Source organism: Schistocerca gregaria, chromosome 8 (assembly GCF_023897955.1).
Source record: "Schistocerca gregaria isolate iqSchGreg1 chromosome 8, iqSchGreg1.2, whole genome shotgun sequence".
NCBI lineage: Eukaryota > Metazoa > Arthropoda > Insecta > Orthoptera > Acrididae > Schistocerca > Schistocerca gregaria.
In genome coordinates this window covers 132,456,462-132,484,358 of record NC_064927.1, presented here as the reverse complement: position 1 = coordinate 132,484,358, position 27,897 = coordinate 132,456,462, and the positions used below count along the sequence as shown (strand labels likewise).

The following is a 27,897-nucleotide window of genomic DNA, read 5'->3' as shown; positions in this document are numbered from 1 at the left end:
ACACCGGAGCAGAATGATAATAGGTCGTTGTGATTAAATTAAGCTGATATCTGTGTCTTGGCTCACACGGTTACAAAACACGTGGGTTGTTCTATGAAGCTCAAGGGACTACTTGGACGATAGAACTTTCGTAAAAATATTTACGATATTCATGACTTGACATTTTGTCGTATGCGTACGAAGATAAAAACATCTATTACACAAGACTGTGACTCTTGGAGAGGCCTTCGTCCACTGGATTGCTGCACCGAAAGTGTTGAGTCGGTGAAAAGCTGTGCAGGGTTGGATGGAGTGCTCCAGAGGTCGCCACGTGTGCCCATCACGTGTCTGCTCACAGGGAAGTTATATTATGGTTGACGGTGGACTGCAGCGACATTGGGGTTCTGTTCTCATCCGTTTGCCTTCCACTGCCCAAGTTGTCGGTGACAGTTGATCGCGGGTAAACAGGTGAGCTCTGTAGTAGCTTGGAGAGTGTGAATGTTAGACATAAATATTTACCGATGATACTAAAACTTTATAATTATTTCTTGGGAAACTGTAATTTGAAGTATTTTGTGCGCAGTTAAAACTAAAGTAATAAATGCGTTGAAACTGGTGTGGTTAACGAATGTGAGGGTGTGCAAAAAGAAAGGGTGGGGGGGGGGGGGGGGGGGAGGAAACTGTAAACTTTGATATCTATAATTTCCGCAAGTTGAATTTAAATAAACCGTTAGGTGGGTTAGAATAATTACATCACCGATGGGGAATCTCTGAAGTGAAGCGTCCCAAAAACGATCAACTTATTTGCTATAGGTTGATCTTTCTCAAAGGCTTAAGCTTCTAAAATTTTATGCATAATGGCAAAGTACTTAAGCATCGAGTCTCATTACAAATGATTCCAAGAAACAGTTAATTCCATAGTGTCCCCTACTGAGAGCTGCGAGTAACCATGGTTTGAATCCGTGAGATTAAGTAGTGGGTCAGTTAAACCTACCGATATAGATGTCTGGTTTAACCCGGACGTAACAATGTGACCTGATGTCGTAGGTGCGCGAAGAGAAATACAATAATTAAATCTTAGTTGTTAAGTTTTTGAATGTAATTTGTGCTGCCATATTAGTTAGCTAGCACACAATCTATGTTGTTTGTAGGTGACAGTTTAATTCGAAAAACCAAAGAATGTCGTGACTATTTAACGTTTCATATTCCACAGTACTTAAGTCTCCAAGAATAAATCCTATAATTTGTCTAACAGGAACATATCCACGCAAATCTCCAGTATTCCAGTGGTAGTGTCCATAATTAGCTTGTACATGCTACCTTTGATATTCGTAAATGTAGTCTCCCTGATTTTAGCGTACTCCTTTAGAAATATAATCAGGGACCACTACTGAGAAAATGGAATAATGTAGGGAAAAGTATCCCGTTTCCATATTCCTAGGGTTACACTAAACTTGAAATGTTACATAAATATCTTTCAAATCTTAGCTCATGTATTTGGGTAATAACTATCGCTAGAGTGCTTAGTTTACGTAGACACAGTGTACCTGCAACATAAGTTGCGATCCGCGGGAAGTGCTGAAAGAATAAACCTGAAAGCAGTTTCCGAAAGTCGAGTGATGCGTGTTCAGTATTACTCTGTAAAACAAATACTAAATTTGTAGTTACATGATAATGAAATTACTAGAGTTCAAGCTAAGTACGCTACAGATCCCTTTGATACTGAGATCTTGAAGACAAAAGCAGTAATAGTTGTACAATTAGTGCAGAAGTACTGTATCATTAACAGTAATGGCTATACATAGCAAAAACAGGATATGAACGGGCCATCCACACAACGTAAACAATTCGTAGAACGTTGCCGCAATCAGGATCCGTATTTTAGGATTGTTAATAAAATTCAAAGATAAAACTTGGAAATATCAAGTGTCAATATGTAACAAAATTGGATTGTGAAGATACCCATAAGAGGATAAATTCATCCATATAACACGGAGAAATCTGCCCTACACCACGAACAAGCGCACTGCACAGATGACCGTAAAATTTGGGGAAATTTCGTTATTTAGCAAGTATGGAAATCTAACTCTCAAAGTTGTTGGAACTCACGGCACTAAGACAGTCTCTACTTTTAGTGGCTAGAATTTGGGGCCGCATTTCCTTTAGTCCTTTCGTTAGTCAGCTAGATGAAAAGTAAAATTTATGTATGATTTTTTTCCCATGTGCAAAAATAAGTGTGACAAGCGTTAGAAATGAAACTGTTGTTTTGCAGATTCATGGCGGATCAATCAGATAAAAACGGCAAACCATGCCAGGAAGAAAACGGGAAAGATAAGCCAACCCGGCCTTCAGCATCAGGTACGCTGTGACATGATTCACTCTTGGTTTTAAGTAAACTGTTGACTCTAGAAGAAAAGCTTTTTTATTGTCGTGCTACTCGGTGCGAGGATTGGTTTGATGCAAATCCAGTTGCTAATCAATACGGTGTAAGCCTGTTACTCTGAATTATTGCAACCTACATTCATTCGCATCTGCTTCTTGCGTCAGTAAATTTCCCTTTACAATATTTATCCCTACATTTTCCTCAAATATCAAATCGACGATTCGTAATTACGTCAGAAGTTGTCCCATCAATCGATTCCTTCTTTGTCAAGTTGTACCATAAATTTTTGTCCATAATTAGATTCAGTACTTAATAGTTAAGCGATCTCTTTAGATCTTCGCCAACCACTGTGGCCGAGCGGTTCTAATCGTTTGTCCGGAGCAGCGCGCCTGCTATGGTCGCAGGTTCGAATCCTGCGTCCGGCATTGAAGTGTGATGTCCTGTAGTTAGGTTTAAGTAGTTCTAAGTCTGGGGGACTGATGACCTCAGATACTAAGTCCCATAGTGCTTAGAGCCACTCAAACCATTTTCTCTAGATCTTCACTATTCTTCTGTAGGGCCACATATTAGCTGTTGTCTGAACAGCATATTGCCCACGTTTTACTTCTGTATAGAACTACACTACAGAAAATATCTTCAAAAGACTTCCTCTTAAATCGGTATCAGATACTAAATTCCTTTTTTTCCTGAAACTTTCTTCTTCCTGTTGCGTTTTTATTCTTTCTAATTTGGCCACAAGTTATTTCGCAGATTCATTTAGTTTGCAGTTTCGTGATGCCTCAGTATCCGGGTTCCGCTGGATAGGTCAGGAGTCCACTACACGCAACGAGCGTCTACACGGGTAGCAGATGTTGTGTGGCGTGGGCTGGGCGGTTTTTTTAGGTTAGATGGCCTCGGACAAGTACAGAAAGGGCAACAGCCTCAACGGGTGCGGTGCAAAGTCAGGACATGAGGGGACCAAGCAGCAATCGGTATTGTAATTGTAAACTGTCGAAGCTGCGTAGGTAAAGTACCGGAACTTCAAGCGCTGATAGAAAGCACCGAAGCTGAAATCGTTATAGGTACAGAAAGCTGACTGAAGCCAGAGATAAATTCTGCCGAAGTTGTTACAAAGGTACAGACTGTGTTAAGGATAGATTGCATGCAACCGGTGGTGAAGTGTTTGTCGCTGTTAGTAGTAGTTCATCCTGTAGTGAGCTAGAAGTGGATACTTCCTGTGAATTATTATGGGTGGAGGTTCCACTCAACAACCGAGCTAGGTTAATAATTGGCTCCTTTTACCGACCTCCCGACTCAGCAGCATTAGTGGCAGAACAACTGAGAGAAAATTTGGAATACATTCCACATAAATTTTCTCAGCATGTTAGTCTAGAGTGGAGATTTCAATTTACCAGATACAGACTGGGACACTTAGATGTTTAGGACGTGTGGTAGGGACAGAGTATCGAGTGACATTATACTGAGTGCACTATCCAAAAATTACCTCGACCAATTAAACAGAGAACAGACTCGTGGAGATAACATCTTGGACCTACTGATAAGACAGACCCGAATTTTTCGACTCTGTAAATGCAGAACAGGGAATCAGTGAACATAATGCCGTTGCAGCATCCCTGAATATGGAAGTAAATAGGAATATAAAAGAGAGGAAGGTTTATCTGTTTAGCAAGAGTAACAGGACGTAGATTTCAGACTGCCTAACAGATCAAAACGAAAATATCTGTTCCGACATTGACAATGTTGAGTGTTTATGGAAAAAGTTCAAGGCAATCGTAAAATGCGTTCTAGACAGGCATGTGCCGAGTAAAACTGTGAGGGACTGGAAAAACCCACCGTGGTATAACAACAAAGTTAGGAAACTACTGCGAAAGCAAAGAGAACTTCACTCCAAGTGTAAACGCAGCCAATACCTCTCAAACAGAAGCTAAACGATGTCAAAGTTAGCGTAAGGAGGGCTATGCGTGAAGCGTTCAGTGAATTCGAAGGTAAAATTCTATGTACCGACTTGACAGGAAATCCTAGGTAGTTCTGGTCTTACGTTAAATCAGTAAGTGGCTCGAAACAGCATATCCAGACACTCCGGGATGATGATGGCATTGAAACAGAGGATGACACGCGTAAAGCTGAATACTAAACTCCTTTTTCCAAAGCTGTTTCACAGAGGAAGACCGCACTGCAGCTCCTTCTCTAAATCCTCGCACAACCGAAAAAATGGCTGACATCGAAATAAGTGTCCAAGGAATAGAAAAGCAACTGGAATCACTCAAGAAGAAAGTCCACAGGACCTGACGCGATACCAATTCGATTCTACACAGAGTACGCGAAAGAACTCCCCCCCCCCCCCTTCTAACAGCCGTGTACCGCAAGTTTCTAGAGAAACGGAAGGTTCCAAATGATTGGAAAAGAGCACAGGTAGTCCCAGTCTTCAAGAAGGGTCGTCGAGCAGATGCGCAAAACTATAGACCTATATCTCTGAAGTCGATCTGTTGTATAATTTTAGAACAGGTTTTTGCTCGCCTTATGTCGTTTTTGGAAACCCAGAATCTACTCTCTAGAAATCAACATGGATTCCGGAAACAGAGCTCGTGTGAGACCCAACTCGCTTTATTTGTTCATGAAACCCAGAAAATATTGGATACAGGCTCCCAGGTAGATGATACTTTCCTTGACTTCCGGAAGGAGTTCGATACAGTTCCGCACTGTCGCTTGATAAGCAAAGTAAGAGCCTACGGAATATCAGACCAGCTGTGTGGCTGGATTGAAGAGTTTCTAGCAAACAGAACAGACTGCTATCAATGGAGAGACGTCTACAGACGTTAAAGTAACCTCTGGCGTGCCACGGGGGAGCGTTATGGGACCATTGCATTTCACAATATATATAAATGACCTAGTAGATAGTGTTGGAAGTTTCCATGCGGCTTTTCGCGGATGATGCTGTAGTATACAGAAAAGTTGCAGCATTAGAAAATTGTAGCGAAATGCAGGAAGATGTACAGCGGTTAGGCACTTGGTGCAGGGAATGGCAACTGACCCTTAACATACACACGTAATGTATTGCGATTACTTAGAAAGAAGGATCCTTTATTGTATGATTATGATAGCGGAACAAACACTGGTATCAGTTACTTCTGTAAAATATCAGTGAGTATGCTTGCGGAACGATTTGAAGTGGAATGATTATATAAAATTGTTGGTAAGGCGGGTACGAGGTTGAGATTCATTGGGAGAGTCCTTAGAAAATGTAGTCCATCAACAAAGGACGTGGCTTACAAAACACTCGTTCGACCCATACTTGAGTATTGCTCATCAGTGTGGGACCCGTACCAGATCGGGTTGCGGAGGAGATAGAGAAGATCCAAAGAAGAGCGGCGCGTTTCGTCACAGGGTTATTTGGTAACCGTGATAGCGTTACGGAGATGTTTAACAAACTCAAGTGGCAAACTCTGCAAGAGAGGCGCTCTGCATCGCGGTGTAGCTTCCTCGCCAGGTTTCGAGAAGGTGCGTTTCTGGATGAGGTATCTAATATATTGGTTCCCCCTACTTATACCTCCCGAGGAGATCACAAATGTAAAATTAGAGAGAGATTCGAGCGCGCACGGAGGCTTTCAGACAGTCTTTCTTCCCGCGAACCATACGAGACTGGAACAGGAGAGAGAGGTAATGACAGTGGCACGTAAAGTTCCCTCAGCCACACACCGTTGGGTGGCTTGCGGAGTATAAATGTAGATGTATTGCCTCATTTATATTGAACTCATTTGCCATTGGAGTAACTTTCGTTACATGTTTTCGGAACGCTATCCATTCCTGTCATGTCCTTACATTGTCATCGACAACTCTAATTTTATTTCTTATTCCTAAACTTCAATTCACTTTCCACAGTTTGCTCAGCGTACATATGGAATCACATAGAGGGTAGGGTACAAACCTGTCGGACTCGGTTGTTAAGTAAGATTACATCTTCATGTCCTAACTCTTAAAAATGCACTCTAGTTTCTCCTACAAGTTGTAAATATTTCAATGAATATTAGTCACTTTCGTTCCTGCAGTCAGGCATAAACTAGATATTAACTCGAACACTCTAACATAAGCGTTTGCAGTGGGATGTTAGTTCCTTATCCTGGTGTACAGTGGCTTTTACATTAAGCGAAACTGCGCTAGGGCATCCCAATGCGGTAATTTTAAATCGTCAGTATATAATGGACATCAGAAGATTGGTGACAGGCCGGGACTCGGAGCGAAAACTCATTTAGCAGTCAGTTGAACTGTGGCTGAGCAATTTATCCGCAACATTTATTCCAATGGTGTTAGCGCCACAAGGTACGCCAAACTTTCCAAGTTTGGTTGTAGGAGAGGCACTAAGTTTGGTGGTTGATTGTTAGCCGTGCCTGACTATGAATGAAGCTTAACGTGTAATGTTACAACGTGCAGTTAAACAAAAATGTGGTCAAATAATTTTAATAAACAACAAATTTCAACAAATGCAACATAATACACCTGAAATTATTTTATTAATAGTAATGTGGCCGTTTTTAAATTGTTTACTGTACAAACAAAAGTTTATGTAACATAGCTCAGAGAATCTTCTGCAAGAAATTGACTGTAAATGTACTCTGGCCTTGTCCCCATTTTAATTTTCTTGTTTACTGTAACAATTCGATGTTTATAGTAACGTTTCGCATTAGGTTTTATACTGTAGAACATTACAGATCATTTTATTTCAGCACTGGATCTGGTGGTAGAGCACGAGGCATCGAAAGACGGTCAAAGACAATCACCGGTTTGACTCCTGGTACGGCAAGAATTTAGAATAACTTATTGACTTCAAAATTATGGTGGTCTAAACACTTTTCTCCAGAATTGTAACTGCGGGCGTAACCTGAGCTATCTGAAAAGGTGCACGACACAATAGCTCAGTTCCGTTGAAAAAAACCTGGAGCGATACATTAAACCACAGTTTAAACTATTAAAAGTAAAGTATGACTGTATGACTGCTCACAGTGCAGCATCTCCTGTACTTTAATTCACAATCCTAATATTGTCTTCAAACAAAGAAACTTTTACCCATTATGTATTTGTGCTTAACTCAATGACATTACATTATACATATCAGAACACACAAAACTATTATGGTCTGTTGTAGTGTGAGCTTTACCCTCTGTGTTAAATTAGCTTTTAACTATCAGTATTAATCTGAAATAATACATTTAAAAAAACCTGATAGTTGGAGATAGTGGCCACTGTCAGGAAACGTTGCTGTGCAATTCGAACACGTCATTAAAATATTACTGCACACACATATAAACGGAAAACAAAGGTTTAATACTGAGAAATGGTTGCCTTCTGTGGTCAGTCTTGAAATACATTTTTTCTGGCTTCCCAAGCGCATTCAAACTTGACAGTAGACGCTACGACTCGTACGTTACCCTTTCATTGATTATTCCTTCTTTTTTTCCTCATGATTACCTCCCAATTTGCGGTTCGCTTTCGGAGATCAAACACTGGTACAAATCCGAAATCTTACGGTAATGTAGAGATGACGCACTTCGCTACTACAGGCCAGATGTCCTGTGGATACGCATTCTATTTAGCTGTTTCCGTTGCACTCAACATCATGCCGTTGATAACAGCGGAATTTTGACTTTTTGGGACAGTTATCCAATCCAAGAGGAAAGTGTTCAGTGATTATACTGAAAAATAGAAATATCTATTTATTCAAATTACAGATCAACGTGAGTCAATACTTTAAATTTCACCACAATACCCGCCGGCATTGTCCTGCTATATTTTATTTCAGCTTAAAAATTGAGTTTACGACAGTTGGGAGCTGACACCCTACGACGAAAAACGTAGCCAAACATTGAGCCCAGCCACATCTCCGGGCCGCTAAGTTAAGCTGAGTATAACAAACATTTTCGTGTCATAGCACGTGGGGGCTCGAAGCAAAGTATTAAAACTTCAAAGTTTAATGCCCAGTACCGTCGTATGACCTACCCCCACAATGTGGTTGTGGAGCCAGACTGACTGCATTCCACATATTGGTGCAATGTCCCATTCATTCGGCCCTTCGTGCTAAGGATATTCTTCCCAATTCATTAAATATTAGCAGACTATTCAGGGATCGCTGAACTGGTCCGGAGCTTCCTCCGTGAAAGTGGTTTTTTATTTCCTTCTAGGTCTGTGACCTCATGACCGCCCCCTCCCCCCCCCGGCCAAGTGTTTAGATGTGGTTTCACCTTTGTCTTTTACTGTGTGTCTTTAATGTTCACTATTTTATAATTTGACTCCATTACTGTTATCTGACCCCCTTTCTTCTGTGACTAGCTTCGAAATCGCGGCGCAGATGACCTCGCAGTCTGGTCCCATAGCCCGTCTCAATCAGTCTGAACCAGGACAACAATCTCTGAAAGGCTTGTCTGTCTGTCTGTCTGTCTGTCTGTCTCTGTCCACCCCATTAGCGTGACCCTCCACTCAAAATGTCCGGAAGCTCTTCCAAAACGTACGAAAGCTCTCGTTCTGATCCTAGTGAAACGAAGTCCCCTCTTCAAGACCAGATACATTTAATGGAAAATACAAGAAAATATTAAAGGGGCGGATTACCTACATTGTCACATTCAACCCCTCCACTCCTGTAATCAGTGTGGAATAAGTGGAAAATCGACGAATAAAACTGAACCGGAAAGTACATGAAGTCTCGTAGACAAATTCGATGTGCAAATGAGAAAATTTTTGAAAGGCCTGAAACAGACCGCCGCAACACAACCGCCCTGAGAATTATAATGCAATTCCAAATTGTTCTTAACCTTAGTGGAGAAAGCTTTCTGTAACACGAGCGGTCGTGTGGCGTACTTGGCACACCTGCAAAGAACAGCTGTCTTTCAGTTACTAAGGTAAACACGTACTACCAAAATCATTCATCTATTCCATTAAGCGACTATAAAGTACTTAAATTATAAGAGCTGGGCCACTATTTCATTAAACAATGATGGATTATATCACTCTCCTCAAGATAATTTTATAGGGCCTTTGCTGTTACTTATCTATATAAACGATTTGGGAGTCAATCTGAGCAGCCGTCCTCGGTTGTTTGCAGATAACGCTGTCGTTTATCGACTAACCAAGTCATCAGATGATCAAAACAAACTGCAAAACTAGAAAACATATCTGAATTGTGCGAAAAGTGGCAATTAATCCTGAATAACGAGAAGTGTGATGTCATCCACATGAGTGCTAAAAGGAACTCATAAATTCGGTTACACGATAAATCAGTCTAATCTAAAAGCCGCAAATTCAACTAAATACTTGGATATTACAGTTAAGAAAAACTTAAATTGGATGGAACACACAGAAAATGTTGTGGCGAACGCTAACCAAAGACTGTGTTTTATTGGCAGGATACTTGGAAAATGTAACAGACCTACTAAGGAGACAGCCTACACTACGCTTGTCCGTCCTCTTTTAGAACACTGCCGCGCGGTGTGGTATCCTTAGCAGATAGGACTGACGGAGTACATCGAAAACGTTCAAAGAAAGGCACCACGTTTTATATTATCGCTAAATAGGGGAGAGTGTCACACAAATGATACAGGATTTGGGCTGGACGTCATTAAAAGAAAGTTTTTCGTTGCGATGGAATATTCTCACGTAATTGTAATCACCAACTTTCTCCTCCGAATGCGAAAATATTTTGACACCGACGTAATAGGGAGGAACGATCACCACGAAAAATAAGGGAAATCAGATCTCGTACGGAAAGATCCAGGTGTTCATTCTTTCCGCGCGCTATACGACATAGGAATAATATAGAATTGTGAGGGTGTTGAATGAACCCTCTGCCAGGCACTTAAATGTGATTTTTTCTTTTTTTTTGCTTGGATCGCAAGGCAGCGGAGCTACCAAAATTATCTGAAGAAATAGGCACAGGCTTGGGACTATGAAACAACGGAACGGTACAAGACCACATTGTTTGTGGTTGGCACACTTCATACGTGAGCGTGCCCACTCGAAGGTACACAATTGTTACTTACAAGGGGAGACAACTACGATGGGATCACGGATTTACTTCAAACTTCGTACCATTTTAGTAGAGAATTAAAGCAAGATAATGTGCAGTTAGTAAGGAGGCACTACTGACATTTCCGAGAAAATCGCAAGAAAAGTTTTACACGTGTATTATGCAACTGGTGGGGTCTACATAACAGATGCATGTTGAGATTTTCTCGGAATCGCCAGAGTAGTGCAGCTTCAACTTAGACATGATTGTTTTAATGGCCTACGAAAGGTGTACAAAGTTCGACGAAAATTGTAACCCCAGCGTCGTGGCTTCCCCTTGTTAGAATTCCGGCCCGGCAACGCTGTGACAGTGACACAGGGCTCTACTGCTCCTGCTTCCACTTTGCAGGCGCCACAGAGGTGCAGCAGGGGCGCCAGTCGCGACCTCGAGAGCGGCAGAGCCGGCCCCTGGCGGGCAGGGACACGTCGCCCACGACGGCCTCTCTGACGTCTAGGGCGCTGCGGCTCTCGCGGCAGTTCCTGCAGCAGAAGGGCCGCCGCCTCATGGAGTTGCCCCTGGGGCAGCGCGTGCTGGTCGTAGCGGACAAGGCGCTCGGCTGCGTCATCCAAGCCTTGCGCTGGGCCGGCGTCCCTCCCGTCGACGTCCCGATCGCCGAAGATGTCGGTAAGCTGCGCCTCCCTCTCACCATGCGCTGTCCTACCTCTGCCATCGTTCTTAGTTGGGTACCCTCCACGACTTCACCTGTGCTAATCTCTGTATCTCAAGGTAGAAATTGAATTCTACGTCACCAAACCAAGTCGTGAGATACCTTCCAACGTCGTGTCTAGTGTGGTGCGGCAATTTTACGAGCCATGGAGTAAAAAAAAAAAGTCCACTGCTGCCTCAATAGCCGTCCATAGATTGAAAAGTGTTGCCGGTGAAGGGTGTTAGTCAAGAAATGACCTCCACTACTTCCCATACATGCTAGATAAGGTTCATGACAGGCGAAGTGGAAGACCAAATAATTTGCTCGAACTGCCTACAATGTTCTTCAAACTATTGGTGAAAAATTCATAGTTCCAAAGTAGACTAACATAACCATTTCCAGTCAATGATCCTATCAGTTGGCTAAGAGCATTCGGTCCATCCGACAAACTACCCACATAATTATGGAGCCACCACCAGCTTGCACAGTGCCTTGATAACTTATATATGGCATCGTGGGGTATGCGCTACATTCGAACCTACCATCAGCTCTTAACTGAAATCGGCACTCATCTGGCCACGCCACTGTTCCCAGTCATCTAGGATCCATAGGGTCACGACCCCTCTTCCTGGAGGTACTCGTGTTGATAGTCTTTTACCGTTGTCCACTAACGCCATATTTCACCGCACTATCCTAACTGATAAGTTTGCCGCACGTCCCACATAGATTTCTGCGATTATTTCACGCAGTGTTGCTTCTCACTGACGACTCTAGGCAAACGCCGCTGCTCTCGGTCGTTGAGTGAAGGCCGTCGGCCATTGCGCAGTCCATGCTGAGAGTTATACCTGAAATGTGTTATCGGCACTTCAGACATTGCAGATCTTGGAATATTGTATCCCCTACTGATTTCCTAAACGGAATGTTCTCCTGCGTCTAGCACAAACTACCATTCCCCGATGTCTGTTAGTTTCTATCGTGCGGCCATAATCACGACGGAAACCTTTCCACATGAATAACCTGAGTGCAAATGACAGCTCCGCCAATACACGGTCCTTTCGTTATTTGGCTATCTGTACACGTGCATATCGCTGTCCGACGATGTCAGTAATCGCAGTGCGATGTCTAAGAGATACATTCCGCGGCCCGCATGTCACAAAGGTGGTCTAAGCTTGCTTGCTTGCTCGTTCGCTCAGCTCAGGAAAGTGAGTTTCTACACCTGTTAACCCGTAACTGCGTGTGCGTGTAAACGAGAATTGCGTCTACTGGAATCCATTATTACGGTGTTTAGTAGTCCCACATAGATAGGAAGTCCACAGACCTATTAACGTCACCGCTGTACTAGGACACCACAAAATTAAAATAATGCCAAAGTGATTATCAGTTGCATAACGCGCCACATCTCGAATCAAATGACTGTTTAGCAGAACAGACTAAATGCTATAAAAAGGAGTAAAATTTATGTCGATAATTTACCTTAAATTTTCTCGAAAGACTAGTTATCAATCCGACTTCATAACAGCAGATTCCCGTAGAAGACTCAATTCTCGATAGTGTGGATATACCCACTTAAGGTTAACAGGTTTGGAAAATCGTTTTGTCTGCTGAGTTAAGCGAGCAAGCTAGCTCAGACCTACCTCTAAGACGTAGGCGCTGCGGGCTGTCTTTCTCGTAGGTCTCCCCTCAGTGGAGTCCCAATTTTCCCTCCACACATATCTAGTAGAATATAAACTACTTCCGAATGTTTTAACACTTCCTATCATCCTGTATCACGTTCTCGTAAGGTGTTTAGTCATGTCTTACAAACTACAAATAGTGTACCTGATCTGTGATTTTTCAGAAAAGGAATAAATTCAGAAGAATTTTTACCGACAGAATGCAGGAAAGTGTACTACTGACAGTTATAATAAAAGCCACATACGTTGCGCTAATAACGACTGAAAACGAAAAAAATTCGTAATTGTTAGTGAGTTTCAATCAATGAAATTCTTAATTACGGAACTCAAATTTCACAAAATTGATTGTTCAATGAAATAATGTCCTTAGTCAATTGAAGGATGAAAGTTAAGAAACTAGTTATGTTGAAACTATGTTCGCGTAAGAATTATTGAAATCTATGTAGGCGATAACTGTCAATCCTGGACCACTATTTTTTCATAGCGTCACAAAGCTCCCAAGATAAACATTGAGCCGTAAACATTGCAGCTGAACCGCACATAGGCCGTAGTTTAACGGCTTTCATAAAAACCAACTCCGAAAATAGGAAAGCCAGGGTTACAAAACACACAGATAAAATTACACATAATGTTGAAATATATTACTATTTTGCAAAAAGAGAAGAAATTTGTGAAGGTATAGTGTCACCAACGTTTAAGGTTTTCTTTCTGGCATGAGGCATATATATTTTCATGTTACAGTGCGCTTTAATTACGTGACATCCAGTGACTACAGTGATGGGGAAAGGGCGCTAGTATCGGTAGTAATGATGTAGGAAAATTACTAACGCTGCATAAGAATAAAGTTCATAAAGAGTGTAATGCTTAGATTTTTACTACGATGGCAAGATCGTTCCCAAACTTCAAAAATTCCTTGCCTTTCTTGCTCAGTCATGTTTCTAAGTTAGCGGAATTCCCTAACTATCTTTTTGGTTCCGAAATTAGATAAGTTTATCGCACATTCCATTTCGGCTACTCATTCCTTTACTTTTCCTTTGGTTTACTACCGGAACGTATTCTGTGGTCATGTAGATTCCATTGGACAGGGGTTTTAAATCTTGTTCAGCTTCACTGGAACTCGTAATATCCTCAGCGAGACTTGCTGTTCACATTATTTCACCATAAAATAAGAAATTCATCTCTATGAGAACACAAGATTTCATGCAAAGAAATCGAAACTAAACGATTTGGTGGCCAATGAACATAGATGGTAAATTTCATCTTCGGAAGCACCACACTCTTTAGGCGTAGCCAATGACAGCCATTGATTTGAGTTCTGGAGCGAATGTCGCAAAATTCCTTAGTACATGTTCGCATATTGCTAACACCAGCTGATAAGACACTCGCGTTTCCTTCCGTCGACTGTGGAGGAAGCTTTATTTTACAAGCAAAAAGCTTCGAATGATTAACGAATTTATCTAAAGAATAAAGCAATATTCGCCTGAAAATGGAATGATCATATAAAGTTGTCAGTAAGGCAGATGCCAGACTGGGATTCATTGGAAGAATCCTAAGGAAATGCAATCTGACAACAAAGGAAGTAGGTTACAGTACGCTTGTCCGCCCACTGCTTGAATACTGCTCAGCAGTGTGGGATCAGTACCAGATAGGGTTGACAGAAGATAGAGAAGATCCAACGGAGAGCAGCGCGCTTCGTTACAGGATCATTTAGTAATCGCGAAACCGTTACGGAGATGATAAACTCCATTGGAAGACTGCAGGAGAGACGCTCAGTAGCCCGGTACGGGCTTTTGTTAGTTTCGAGAACATACCTTCACCGAAGAGTCAAGCAGTATATTGCTCCCTCCTACGTATATCTCGCGAAGAGACTGAGGATAAAATCAGAGAGGTTAGAGCCCACACAGAAGCATACCGACAATCCTTCTTTCCACGTACAATACGAGACTGGAATAGAAGGGAGAACCGATAGAGGTACTCAGGCCACCCTCCGCCACACACCGTCAGGTGGCTTCCGGAGTATGCATGTAGATGTAGACTGCTAAATATTTTCGGTAGATTTCTTGAAAAAAGCACTCATTCTACAACAACGAAAACATGCTCATTCATATTTCATCCAGAGTAAAAGTTTCATTTCAGTTTCGCAGTTCAAGTGGATTCAATTCTCATTGCACTTCTGCACAACCTTGTTGAAAATCCACTGGAAGTTTTCATTGTGTGCCTTTTACAGCTTGTCACAGCAAGTTTGATCACATCAGGAGCACTGAAACGTTGATCTTTCACAGCACATTTAGCTGCCTGTAGGTGACAAATCAGGTAAATACTGTGGCTGTTACAGAATCAGGGTCAGTTTTGATGCTAAAAACTGTCACGGGTGTGCCCAATGAGCCGGTGCGTTGTCATGAACTACCCTGGTCTTTCTCTGGAATACACGTCCTCATACGAAGCACACGAACGGAGACATTGCTTAACTCGTAAATGGTACAGTCCGGTCACTGTTGAGTTGTCGGAGAGAAATTCACGATGACTCAGTCCAGATGTATAGGAAAAAGTACTAACGCTAGATTTCTCCAACCGTGGTTTATTCCAGCACTCAGTGCCGCCATTACATACAAAGTTCTCCTGTCAGTCTAACTGAGAACATTCATTTTAAATTAAAATCAGTTTAAACAAATTCGGATCCTCATCGGATTTGACAGAGAAGCTGGCTCAATATGATTCACTCTTTCCCTGATCTTTTCAGTGTGGCAACAAACCGGGGAAAAACATCTTTTATCTCGTGTGAGACTTAATCTAAAACGGACGTGTCAACTTTCCATATAGACAAGTTTCTCTGCAGTTATTCTAGTAGTAATTCGTGTTACTAGCAACAGCAACAATTTCCTTGGCTTTTTCGCACATCTTCATCCGCCCGCGTAGACAGAATGTCAGACGCGGGGTTAATCTATGGATTCTCCCATTCGTAAATGTTGCAAATCAACGGAACATTTGCTCACAGGGATAATTGCCTTAGTCGTGGGCGACTTGGAAGCCCTGGAAAACCTGATTGCACTTTTTCTGATATACGCCAATATTTTATCACAGACATTTGATTCCTGGTGCTAGGTTTGACCACCGTTATTTGTACGTTACTTCGACGGCAGCTGTGAATGCAATGGCCGAGTCGACACGACTGAAACTTCGTGTGTAGCACAGTGTAGCGGGTGAAAGATCAGCCCATTTCAAGAAGCGTCATACATGCAAAAACCGTAGATTTCATTGCAGACAGCCAGTTACAGGATAGTTAGAGATTAAACATAAAGTTCCCAAAAACGACGCAAGCTATCGTATAGTACTAGGCTATGAATAAAACTGCAGTCTTCAGAATCAGGCACGATACGTCAAAACTGTTGTCAAATCAGTACGACGAGCTGCTTCCTGAAGAGTGACTCTTGCTTCAGCCGAGGTGTTCGTAGGCTTCAAAAAAAGTCATCCTGTAAAAGAGTATGTTCTAAAAGTCAACTACCATCAAACATCAGCTCTAATGTGAGACCTCCAGAGCATTGCATGGAACCGAATCATGAACAGTGGAAACACCTGAAAGGAAGACAAGCCTTTGACATGTGGTACTAAACAATGATTTTGTAGACTAGGTATATTAAACAAAAACGTGACTGTTCTCTGCAGAATCGACGGAGAAAAGGACATATGAAAACCGCTAAGATACGAAGGAGTAACCTGCATCGTAATAAGACCTGTGAAGGGTAAAAACGGTGGGGAAACAATTTAGAATACATCCAACAAATACTTACGGAGCTAGTTAGGAAGTAAGACTCAGTGGGCTCAAGCGTTTTTGCGGTAAACACTAACAGTCGATGTTTAATGGGAGGGGGGAGGGGAGATGGGAAAGGGCCTATTGGATGAGGAGGCAGGGGCCACGGTTCTGCGAGCGCTCAGTAGCACTGTGACACGAAAGCAGAGACTTGTTTTCCAATTACAGGGGAAATTACTTAGAATTCCATTTTCACTATGTAATTAGCATCCATATATCCCGCAGGAGTACGTTTATTTGCCAACTAAAACTAAGCAATGCGCTCGATTACACGCACCTAAGGCCTCTTGTTAACATACTTCTTTCGGACAGAAGAGAACTACTAGATGCTGCTTCGCTTTTCTTATTATGTAAATAACTAATGGTTGAGCATCAGGATGTAATGGAAATGACACAGTGCACCGGTACAGCCATCCTGGGACACAAATAGTGCAGCAGATTTGGTGCTTAGTAAAGCGTCAATAGAGTAGGATATTTATTCGGAAAGCCATTATTTCGTGAAGAGAGTTGTAACTACAGACCACGTATACTCTTACTGGCATCACGTGAGTTCATATAATGACCATTGTAGAAAACAATAAACCGGATATACAGCTGAGCTGCTAATGTAGGCTATAGAATATTGTACTTCAAAGACTAGATTTAAACTGGTACGACAGTGCAGTACCAACATAGCATGTTTATCGTATTGCTGCAGATGTGAACTCCATAGTTTCCTATGGCGCCACCTGAGGCTAGTCGTTTGTTCCAGTGCTTCCACCGGAACCCCTCGGGTTGTCTCTCCGGGAACCGATTACGACGCTCCTGCAAATGATAGGGTCGGCGATGCACATGGCTGCGATGTTTCTGCGGCTCCATATTCCAGATGGCGAGGAACTGGTAAGAGGAAAAATATTTTACTCTGTAACGGTGAGAATGTTTTTTCGCGCCCTGTGTAACAATAACAGTCGTCAGACTGTAATGTTCTTTGCACCTCTTCCTGTCTTGTGCTCACACTTTTCAGCGATACAGTGTTCTGAAAATATCAGTGTCTTGAACAGTAGACAATGTTTAGTGTTTCCTTATTTTTTTAGTGGTGGTCGTGAAACGAAAGAGGAAGAAAAGAATTCTACTTCCACTATCGTTACACCCTCTAAATGAAAAACGACGAAAAGGAAAGTCGCCCGATCGTAATAACAGGGTACGCCAAAACTACTACATGCATTTCAGATATCACCTTTTTAATAATTTTCAAACATTCTCCCTGAATTTCTGGAGATGTTACCATTTAGGTACCCTGAGGAGCTCTGTGTGTGGAGATTTAAACGACCCGTAGTGGATTTACAGTTCGACTTAATTCTACCGAATTTCTTTGCAGCTTCCACTCTTGCTAATCGATAATTGGAGAGTATTTTTACTAGTATGGTTCTTACTTATTTTCGTATCCTTCTGTATAAATTAGTTAAAATACTTCTGAAGAGCGTCACATTCTCTACATCGACCAGAATGATGGAAAACGGTCAGTTTCTCGCTTCTACAGATACTCATGTTAATTATCATACATGCAGTTCGCAGGGGCCAATTCGCATGCGAATATGTGTAAAATAGAATACACACAGTAACAAGAGAATTGTTAAATTTTCTCGCTGAATGCCAGATGACACTGAAAACTGTAAATGGTCTTCGATGAATCTTTCAGTGGCTCTAAATAACAATTTAACTATGTCGGAGGGTTCATAATTTGTCATCAGTTCAGTAACTTTCCTATAGACTGCTAGTACAATCGTATGAAGTAGAATTCTTCCACTTCTGTCGAAGAACATAGTGCTGCTCGTGTGGGAACAGTCTAATAGAAGCCTATGTTCTCGATTCGAATTGTAGATACGATCAGGTAAGTAAAAACAAACTGAATTTTTCCGTAAGGCTTGAGTAGAGGCAGATGTGATGCAGTAGATTCTGAGTGCTGTCAAATCAGTTTTCTGTTCATGTATGCAAAAGTTGTTGAAACAGCCTTGTAACATAGATCAGTATTTCAGTTGCACGTAAGACAAAGAACTTGGCCATAAAATAGTCAGCAAGGTGGCGCAAGAAATTTGCCTTACATAGGTTCCCGTCAAAACAGCAGCAACTGCAGAACTTGGTTATACAGATCTGTTCTGAACAAGGTCATGTTCAAGAAAATTAAATGTGCTAAAATAAGTATTTTTGTGAAGTAGGATTTTAACTTGCCATGATCATAGGAACAAGCATGTTTTAAAATGTACACAATGAGAAGTGTTGACAGCATATTTTCTTTGGACAAATGTTGGATCGCTTCAGTATTTGGATTTACGATGTCAAATTTTATGTCTCTACCAAGTATTCAATAGCATTGTTCCACTTTTTAGAGTACAACACATTTTGCTTGTGAAAAATTTAGAAAGTCCTGGACAGCATTGCCGAAGTATGTTGCTCCAGATGTCTGCACTCAGATCAAGCAGTTCTCGCTAATTACGGGACGGTGTTCCACGGACATGCAGCTGAGTCGGTGTGCCATGTGTGTTTGCTGGCCAAAATGTCAACCTGAGTTCACCATAATACCCATGAAACCACTGTAGCACGATTCTGACCCAACAGGGGCAGTTTGCCTGCTGGATGACATCCCCGTAAGAGGGGACTTCCTGCACGAAGTGATGCACGTGATCGGCAATAATATTCACTTACTTGGCTGCCGCCATGCCGTCTTAGATTACCACCGTAGATTACATGGAAGCCCAGTCCAATGCACCCCATAGCATAGCTAAATCTGCTCCAACTGGGCCGCATATGTAGCGCGGTGCGTGTTTCTTGCAGCCTGGATGAACGCGTGTAAGAACCCGGCCATCGGCCTAGCGTATTAACAAAAAATGGCTCTGACCACTGTGGGACTTCAGAACTACTTAAACCTAACCAACCTAAGGACATCACACAACACCCAGTCATCACGAGGCAGAAAAAATCTGACCCCGTCGGGAATCTAACCCGGGCGCGGGAAGAGAGGCTTATTGACAAAAGCGACTCAATAGACAGGCGACACGATGATATTGATCCAGAGTGAAAACGCAGTGATGCTGTGCCTGCTGCAATCATAACAGACAATGTCGTTGGGTCAACAGGAACTCGTAGGGGTCGTGTGATACGGAGCTCAATGTTAAACAATGACCATCGAACGGTTTGCTCCGAAACACACTGCACCAGCATTGCACTATATTCACGTCTGACACAAATCGCTGCCTATATTAGATTACACAAGGGGCCTCCTCCGACCTTAGCGTTTTGTGAGACGTGTCATCCAATACCATACGGTCTACTTATTTCGCCATCCTTCGACTTCCCGTAGGTGCTGACATTTGCACGTCGCCTCCTGCAAACATTGTTTCCTTACTGTGCCACGTGCCCGCAACCCCATCATGGAGCAGTCAACCTTGGGGTGGGCAATGGCAGAAGTTTTTGATCAGTGTAGCCGTTAATCAGTCGCAACTATTGTGAAAGATCGAGTAAAATCTTTTGTTAAAACTGGTTGACTGCTTTGAATTCACTTACCAAATGAGATCTCTCAAACCCCTACACTGAATGAAAACATTAATGCAGCTGACACGATTGCAAAGACTTGTTAGAGTTGGCTGTCTAAAACTATAGATTGGCGAATGAGTCGTTAAAACCAGTCGGTCGTCTTGTCGATGGTTCTCCCACTACGCCGCCAGACGTCTTCCACGTAACGATGTCGAATGTCGCGCTACGTCTTCTGTTCCCTAAAACACTACAGTCGCCTCGTCTACGCCGGGCTAAGCTAGCTGCAACACCTCGTGGTGTTTCCGACGCCTGCTCCTCTGGTGCCAGCTAACTGCGTAAGCACTACTCTGGCGCGATTAAAATAGCTCAGATTTTGGGATAGCCGACGTTCACTGGGATATATCGGCCTGTTTAATGTACCGTGGGCTATCTACCATTACAAGCTCCCATCGTCTTAATCGTTTGGCGGAATATAAACATCTTAAGGCTGAAAGACACCTGTTCAATTACAGGCCGCACTTTTTGCAGAAGTCTGATAGTCATGAACTGCAAATTTTCTCTGATTAAGGACTTGATCGCAACGTAAGGCTCGCCCCTATTTTACTGCCTATTGCGATGTTTCTTTTGAAGCTCTTACCGAGCGGATAGCGACGTTCAGGGATGCTGCTAGAGGTATAAAAAATGATCATGGGGTCCGTAAATCGCTATTTCTGACATTAATTTCCAGGAAGTGAATAGTCGCGAAGTCCCCTAGGCTAGATGTTCTGCGCATAAGCAGTAGCATATGATGCTTGACACGGCAGCTTAAAACATACCCTGTTGTCCACAGATGGGTCAGCTGATGAGTTACCGACGCGAACTGGAGGAGCTTCGAATGGTTCCGGGCAGGCCCCCTCGCGCCCAGTCTCCTGAGGTGCAGGTGAGTCTCCATATTTAGACTTACTTAACTGAACTAACATCCTGTTTGTTGCGCAAATATGTTAAGTGTACTATTAATCTAACAGAAGTTGCATCAAACGGGTAACAGATATTGATCTTAAAAACGGTTCTCGCAAGAATGCTGCTCCAGCATAATCCACTTCTCTCGCCTTTTCGAGAAAGGGTCTTCCTACAGTGAATTTCACTCTACGGTAAGTGATATTGTATTCTGAAAGTTCCTACAGATAGAAACTGTGTTCGATAGGGATTCCAACCTGGAACCTCTGCTTACTGCGCCGTGGTAAAAATTGCTGTTTTTGAAGAGCGCGCCGCAGCGTGTAGTGTGAAGCAGTTCCCCTCCGTTTCTGGTGGTGACGGCTCTGTCGAAATCGCAGCTTTGGTGTCCCCCTCTGGTGGGAAAGTAGAGGGGTTACCTGTTGTCTTGTATTCAAGGGGCACTATGAGCTCTCCATTCGGTTAGTCTGGGTCAGTCTCTCGTCCCCACCTTGCTAGTCTGTCTCTCGTCCGCATTTGTTAGGCAGTTAGTGTCTGTCTTTCGGTTTGCTAGTATCTATTTCTTTCGGATAAACCTTTAAAGCCGGCAAAATGAGATTTTCCACTCCGCCAGTAAGAGAACTCAGCGAGTGGTCGCCCGATAGGGGCTTAATTCCTGCGTCTGAGTCTGCGCGTTAGGCCGCCAGTCTGCTCGAATTTGCTCAGGCAATGGTCATTGGCGGTTGGATCGATCGGTTGGTCGGTCGCGCACTGCGACACAAGATGACTTGCCCGCCTTGAGCGTCGGCGCATGTGAGGTCGCCACGTGTGTACAGTGGGCCGCGCAGTATAGCGAGGGGTAGAGGCTTCGCGGTCGACACGAGAGCAACAGGAGTCAACCCACCACATCAGTCTCACGGTGCGAACAGCGACGCCGTGAGAGGGGAGATTGGCGAGCCTTCCTGCGTCCGTTGAAGCTGTTGGCAGCGGACGGTTCGGGAGAGCGATTTGTGGGTGCTGCGCCAGGTCTTCTCAAGAAATCGCAGTTTATTAAAAGTTAAGTGATTGGTGATATGATGATTGATTTACTCTTATTAAATTCAATTTTTCTTGGTGAGGTCACCAGCCGTTTTGCTTTGGGGTCGTCCCACCATTCTTCTTCGTTTGCCCACCCGCGGGTTGTTCATAATTGGGTGGCCCGTTTTTCCCTTGTGGAGTAGGGGCGGGTTAGAACAACCTGCGGTTCGGGTAGTTCGGTAATCTCCCTATCAATCTACTGTACGTTAGTAGCTGCCTCTTACCTTAAGCGATTGCACTAACAGCTACCTAATCTCGGTCTGCTCTCGCATGTCTGCATCCGCCAAAAGTGGCAAAAGTAAGACGTACTGACGGATGTTGTAAGGGTGGGTCGTGACTCGTGCTCACCTATCGCTAGAGCAATCAGCAGCGAATGGCAACGGTTGTCTTGGAGTTCCGATCCGGTAGTGTCTTTTAATCTAAGAAATTTCGTGATGCTGTTGAAAGCAACACCAGATGAACAGCCATTGAATAGTGGCCTTGGACAACCGGCAGAACAGACAGCTCCCTCCCCCCCTCCCCCCACCAAAATAAAATCTCACACACACATATATATAATTTCAGATTTTCTGCATGTGATGAAAACATGTAAAAAAACTCAAACTGCTTCCAAAGCCAATATTACTAGAAAAGCATTTCTTTCGATAACAGGTGTCTGTAAGTCGTACCTTCAGATATGTGCTCTAAAAGATCACGCAATCCACTCCATGTCCGAATTTGTAGAGCATAAGATCAGAAAATGGTAATTTAATCGAGCGTAATAGTAATTGTCATTGAAATGTTTTATTAGGGATCATGTCTCTTTGACGTCAATCTTTTGAGTTACAGACCAGACTGTTCCTTCACTCTGACAAGACCTCAGTAACATACAGAAAGCGTCTGAACAATTGTGATAGTTTAGACTTTTATGGAGTGTCCTTCATTTCTGTTTCAGAGATCCACTGCACTGGCTGGATCAAACTCTTCCGCTATACCACAACCCAGAACTGCCACACCATCAGAGTCCTCTTCAACTAGCTCTAGCTCAGGAAGTACAGCACCTATCACGGAAGAGGTAAGTACGCCTCACCCGGCAGAGCAAGGAAGTAGAAGTTCCTAAAAAGGGACTTAGTCTCATACTAGCTCAATAATTGAGAATTGTATCTACGAGAAAAACAATTCTCTTAAGCCCCACTTGTTTCGGTCATATACTGGAAGTTAACCCTCCATTTCACTGTCAAACAATAAGTATTGAACGAGAAAATATGAAATTTAGAATTGCCATCACATTCACGGCGTCTTCGACGGGACAGCTAATTTCATCTGCAATAGGAATTTAAGGATTAAAAATTGTTGGGCAAACGTTCAGACCTAAACATCTGGTGATGGGATTATGTTGAAGTGTCATCTTAAAGCATGGTGTTCAGTTCTAATTATTGAAGGCTATAGTTCAATTTCATTTACTGTAACGTTCACGTACTATTCGTAACAATAAATATCTCATACGAAGACGAGAGAACTCGATTTAACTTAAGGTCGAGTCCTCAAAACTGAAAGATGAGACTTTGGCAAAAGAAAAACCGCCTAAAGATCAAGTATAGATATAAGTTTAAAATTCCTATGCACTTCGTCCAGGCCATTAATAGCCTCCAGTTGCGAGGCGTAAGTTAACAAATGAAGTGAAGACGTCTTTCATAATTGGCAACTAATCAAATATTTGTATATTTGAAAGAAGTAATAGGCCGAGATAATTTTTCACCGTTGACAATCGGGAAGGAATTTTCTCAATGCGTGTCTGACGTCAAAGGTGGACATGGCTTTATAAATTAAATAAATCGGAAACACACTCGGTGCCCGAAAAGAAAAGCGAATGTTGAAAGCACAGACAAGTATTAAGTAAATAATTGACGTACTTCAAATTGTACCTACATGGCACTAAATGTTGGACAATTAACGGTGAAAACGTTTAACACACAATTTTGTATACAGATGACTCAACGATACTTCAGCCCGCCTCACTTCAGTACAGTTTCGACAAATAGAGAGAGAGAAAAGAGCGACGGAGAGGAGGAAAAACATCCAAAGGAAGACGAACGGAAAGACAGTGAAACACAGGTAATATTAGGCTATTAGTTGAAACCATTATGCCATAAAGTGCCATAACCAGCTCGGTGAAGCTATTATTTTCCGCATCGTAGTGACAGTTACCATAGTATTTAAACATAATACATAAATATTCCTTTAGATCTAGTTGTTAGTTCTCATCATGGCATGCAGTATTCTACAGAACTATACACTGAAACAGCTATCCAGTCTTGACCATCGAGAAATAAAGTAATCGTAAACGAGCTCGGCGAGTTACTTAAGTAGTTTGTGACAGGTTAAAACCAAATAGTAGTAATTAAAGAAAGATGGGAGGTCTACGCCTATAAAACGATTACGTTTGGTTTTGGGTTAAATAAGAAACTTAAAAACTGATCAATTTACGCCATTTGGTGGCTACCACTTCCATACAGAGCAAATAAGATACGCGTGGTTTTCGGTGCTGCTTCAGAGAAATATTTAGATTCGAAAATGTCCATTTTTACATTTCGAAGCAGTAAGCTTTATTTTGCAACCTGCTTCGTCTCATGTGGAGCGTGTTTCTTAGATATTCGTGGGGATCTTAATGCAAGATTTCTCTATCGTAGTGGAATTCTGTAGGAACAATTTCTGCATCTCAAATATCAGCATTCGTTCTGAAAAATCAGGGAACGGACCTCATGTACTGAAATGCAATAATACTGTACCAACAGCCCTAATTTTGGTTTTATTAAGAAAAAAATATACACTCGATATATCTTCAGGTATTTCACATTAATGACACAAACTACCACTCGTGCCTGTCTTAGACAAGGCACCAATATTAGTATGTTGCTCCGTAGATATGAGCATAATAAGAACGTATGCTCTCACTCCTCACTCTGAACAGCAAACGTGATCAAAGTTCGGATATCTACGGAACCAGATACGAATATTTGTGCCTTACTTTGCAGATACGAGTGGTACATATTCACTCGAGAGCCTGAAAATGTTTGGAACGTCTAAATTGGTTGCTTGACAGAACACCAAAACGACGGTTATTAGTGCAGTAAAATTAAATTTCACAGCTAGCCGCTGTCCCACGTTCCGGAACCAAAGACGCAGTTGAATATACCTTGTTCACTGAGCATGTTTGACAGGAAGGCGAGCGTCGGAATTTGCGCCTAAAACGTTTCGAATTGAGTTATTAGTCTGTCTACCCTAAGAATTTCCGTCAGCTCCATACTCCATACCGATGTAGGGACTGAAATCGAATACTTCCTGCTCCCGCTGCCGGAGCTCTGTTCCTTCCTACTAAGACTATCAAAGTTCGTTTCTGACAGATAACAAAAGCATGGCTGTAATAGAGTACACGATCATAAAAAAGCGTAATCGGTCCAGATCTGTTTAGCAGTGTTAAAACTTTCGCTGCGGCTGACGCTTATATGCGTCAACGCCCACTGTAGGATTACTCAGTCTAGTTGTAGCGTTTAAGCTAGCATCAAAGCGTGTAAACTTTCGTTTTGTGTGGTCAGTTATCGAACGTGTGTTGTTCGTAATGGCGGCTAATGATCCGACATCTGGACCTTCCAATGTGAAAATGAGCAGAAAAAGCGTTAAATTGACAGAGGAACAGTGACTTAATGTACTAGACGACAGTGTTTTTTTTTTGTGTAATGAGGAAGAGGCTGCAGAAGAATTGCAGACTGATGATAGCGTGGAAGTACACCTTTCGAATCTGTTTCGTGACAGTTCCGAATCTGACTATACGGATCACGACGATTGTGTGGAAATAGACGACGAAAATAAACCCTACCTGTCACACGGGGATAATCCAGGTGAGTCCCGGCATAAAGAACCACATAATATACAGTAACACCCATTTGCGAAAGAAGTAGTTTTGCGAAATCATACTGCTGGCAATTCTCCTATGGATGCCTTGAGTTTATTGGTACAAGACGAATTGTTTTAACTTGTAGTTGACGAAACGAACGATAACACGGTCAACATATTGCTGAGAGAAAATACAAAAGAGGGATCTAGAGCACTCGCACGTTGCCGGGCCACACTGGAGAGTTGCTCGCCTACACCGATGCCGCAGTGAAAGTGTTAAAGGCTGACAATCTCCTTTTTTCTACCGACTGGGCAGCTACCTTTTCTGCAATTACACACAAACATGCGGCATGAAATTTTAATCTTCGAAATGAAGTTGAAAAAATACGCGCTCAGCAGTTGGGGTAGTTTTTCAAAATGTCGGCATGTAGTAATGTATACTACTGCAGAGACTGACAGCTGTTATCTGTTCTAACAGGATGACCCTCAGCGGCCAGCGACGACGGCAGAGAAAGCGGAGAGGGAAGTCCTGAGCGTCGGCCAGCCGTCTACGTCAGCAGCACCTTCAGAAGAGGCATTGGCTGATGACAAAGGTGGTCCTCAGCCGGAGGCTAGCGGCGATCGGAGGCAGTCTACAAAATTCCCAAAACCTTCGCTGTTCATGAATTTATTGGGTGTAAAGATAGCCTGAATTATCAGCATTCTAGCTTACGCACTCATAACAATTCGGTAGCAAAGTCAATTGATTAAAACTTCAGTTTCGTGCAGTACCTACCTGAGTTTGTCTTAAAATACATATTAGTCTTAAGCTTGGCATTCGGAGATAAGATGAGGCAAAAGTATTTTAAGTGTTCTCTTGCATGTACCATACTTACAATAAAGCGCTTTTTAAAAATGATTTGTGGATATCTCTGACAACTTGAACAATATGCAAGACGTACGTGGCAGTGGCTACAACTTAGTCTGCCATATTTATGAAGAGCCTATCGCATTAATCTCAAATTTTATTATAATTTGAGAATCAAACTTGATCCTATCATCTTAATTTTGAGATGCTTGAGAAATGTAAAGCTTAAATTAAGACTTAAAAGCGAGCTACAGTATTTTCATTAAGTCTACTTGCAAGCAACACGGATGCGCAAAACTTACGGACAAGTCACTTTTCCATGATACATCACTACTAACACAGCTAGATCAAACTTGGACCATACACAAGAAGTACTACTTGTACACTGAAAAACGTACCCCAAAGAACTGAGCAGACACAAACAACACATTCAAAGGCCATAATCACTGAGGTCACAGCGCTGTATGATGGCGCCCTGGAAATAAATTTCAAAAAATCCAATGGATCGTTCTTCGCAGTGAGAGCACCAAATGGCAATATATATTGTGCAACTTTTTTCCCGTGCTGGGCACAAAGAAGGTAAGGAGTTCCCGGGGTACGGCTTTCCCTTCATCCACCAACGTAGTTCAAAATCTCCACAACGCGTTGAACACCTATTCCATAGCATCACGGAATGGGAGTGCCAGTACAATGGAATAGCCTCTTGTTCAGAGCTCCACTTGATCTGTTAGTTTGGGTTGCGCGGTGTCATCCATAAAAAAGGAAGTCGCGAACCGAATGCACCCATTAACATCGCCAATTGGGTTAGAAGCGATACTAAGACGTTCGCGGGTGGTGTGCCTGTACATGATGGCTGAAGACACCGTAACATTTTGGCCACCAAATAAGATGGTGGGCCATATTCGTGAATGTATTAGGGGTTCCCATCTCTTGCCATACGAAGATAGTCAGAATCTGCTGCCTTCAGATCGGCAACAGAGGCCACTCCTCGTTGGGCCAACTCTTGCTCTCTTCGCAAACACACTGCCGTGTGTGTGTGTGTGTGTGTGTGTGTGTGTGTGTGTGTGTGTGTGTGTGTATAAAACACTCAACGTACTTACCGTCGGGCAAGGAGACGGCTCAATGCAGTTGCTCCGCCA

At 42.6% G+C, this 27,897-nt stretch overlaps 1 protein-coding gene across 2 annotated transcripts; it reads left to right on the top strand.

Moving 5' to 3' along the window:
• The first annotated feature begins 371 nt into the window (after positions 1-371).
• On the top strand, positions 372-26,809 carry LOC126284369 (uncharacterized). Of its 2 annotated transcripts, XM_049983240.1 has the most exons (8): positions 372-447; positions 2,252-2,337; positions 10,761-11,036; positions 17,291-17,418; positions 20,879-20,968; positions 22,973-23,092; positions 24,007-24,132; positions 26,390-26,809. In XM_049983240.1, exons 2-8 carry the CDS (start codon positions 2,256-2,258, stop codon positions 26,600-26,602), a joined length of 1,035 nt encoding a protein of 344 aa, XP_049839197.1. In that variant the 5' UTR covers positions 372-447; positions 2,252-2,255; the 3' UTR covers positions 26,603-26,809. The 2 variants fall into 2 exon arrangements, with proteins under 2 accessions (XP_049839197.1, XP_049839198.1); XM_049983241.1 differs by lacking the exon at positions 24,007-24,132 and having other exon boundaries at positions 375-447.
• Positions 26,810-27,897: the final 1,088 nt, after the last annotated feature.

Bases quoted from the DNA above. Each gene is read 5' to 3' on its own strand.
- LOC126284369 (XM_049983240.1), top strand. From the start codon at position 2,256: ATGGCGGATCAATCAGATAAAAACGGCAAACCATGCCAGGAAGAAAAC. The intron at 23,093-24,006 runs GTAAGTACGCCT...TTTTGTATACAG, and splicing joins CAGCACCTATCACGGAAGAG to ATGACTCAACGATACTTCAG. The intron at 24,133-26,389 runs GTAATATTAGGC...CTGTTCTAACAG, and splicing joins GGAAAGACAGTGAAACACAG to GATGACCCTCAGCGGCCAGC.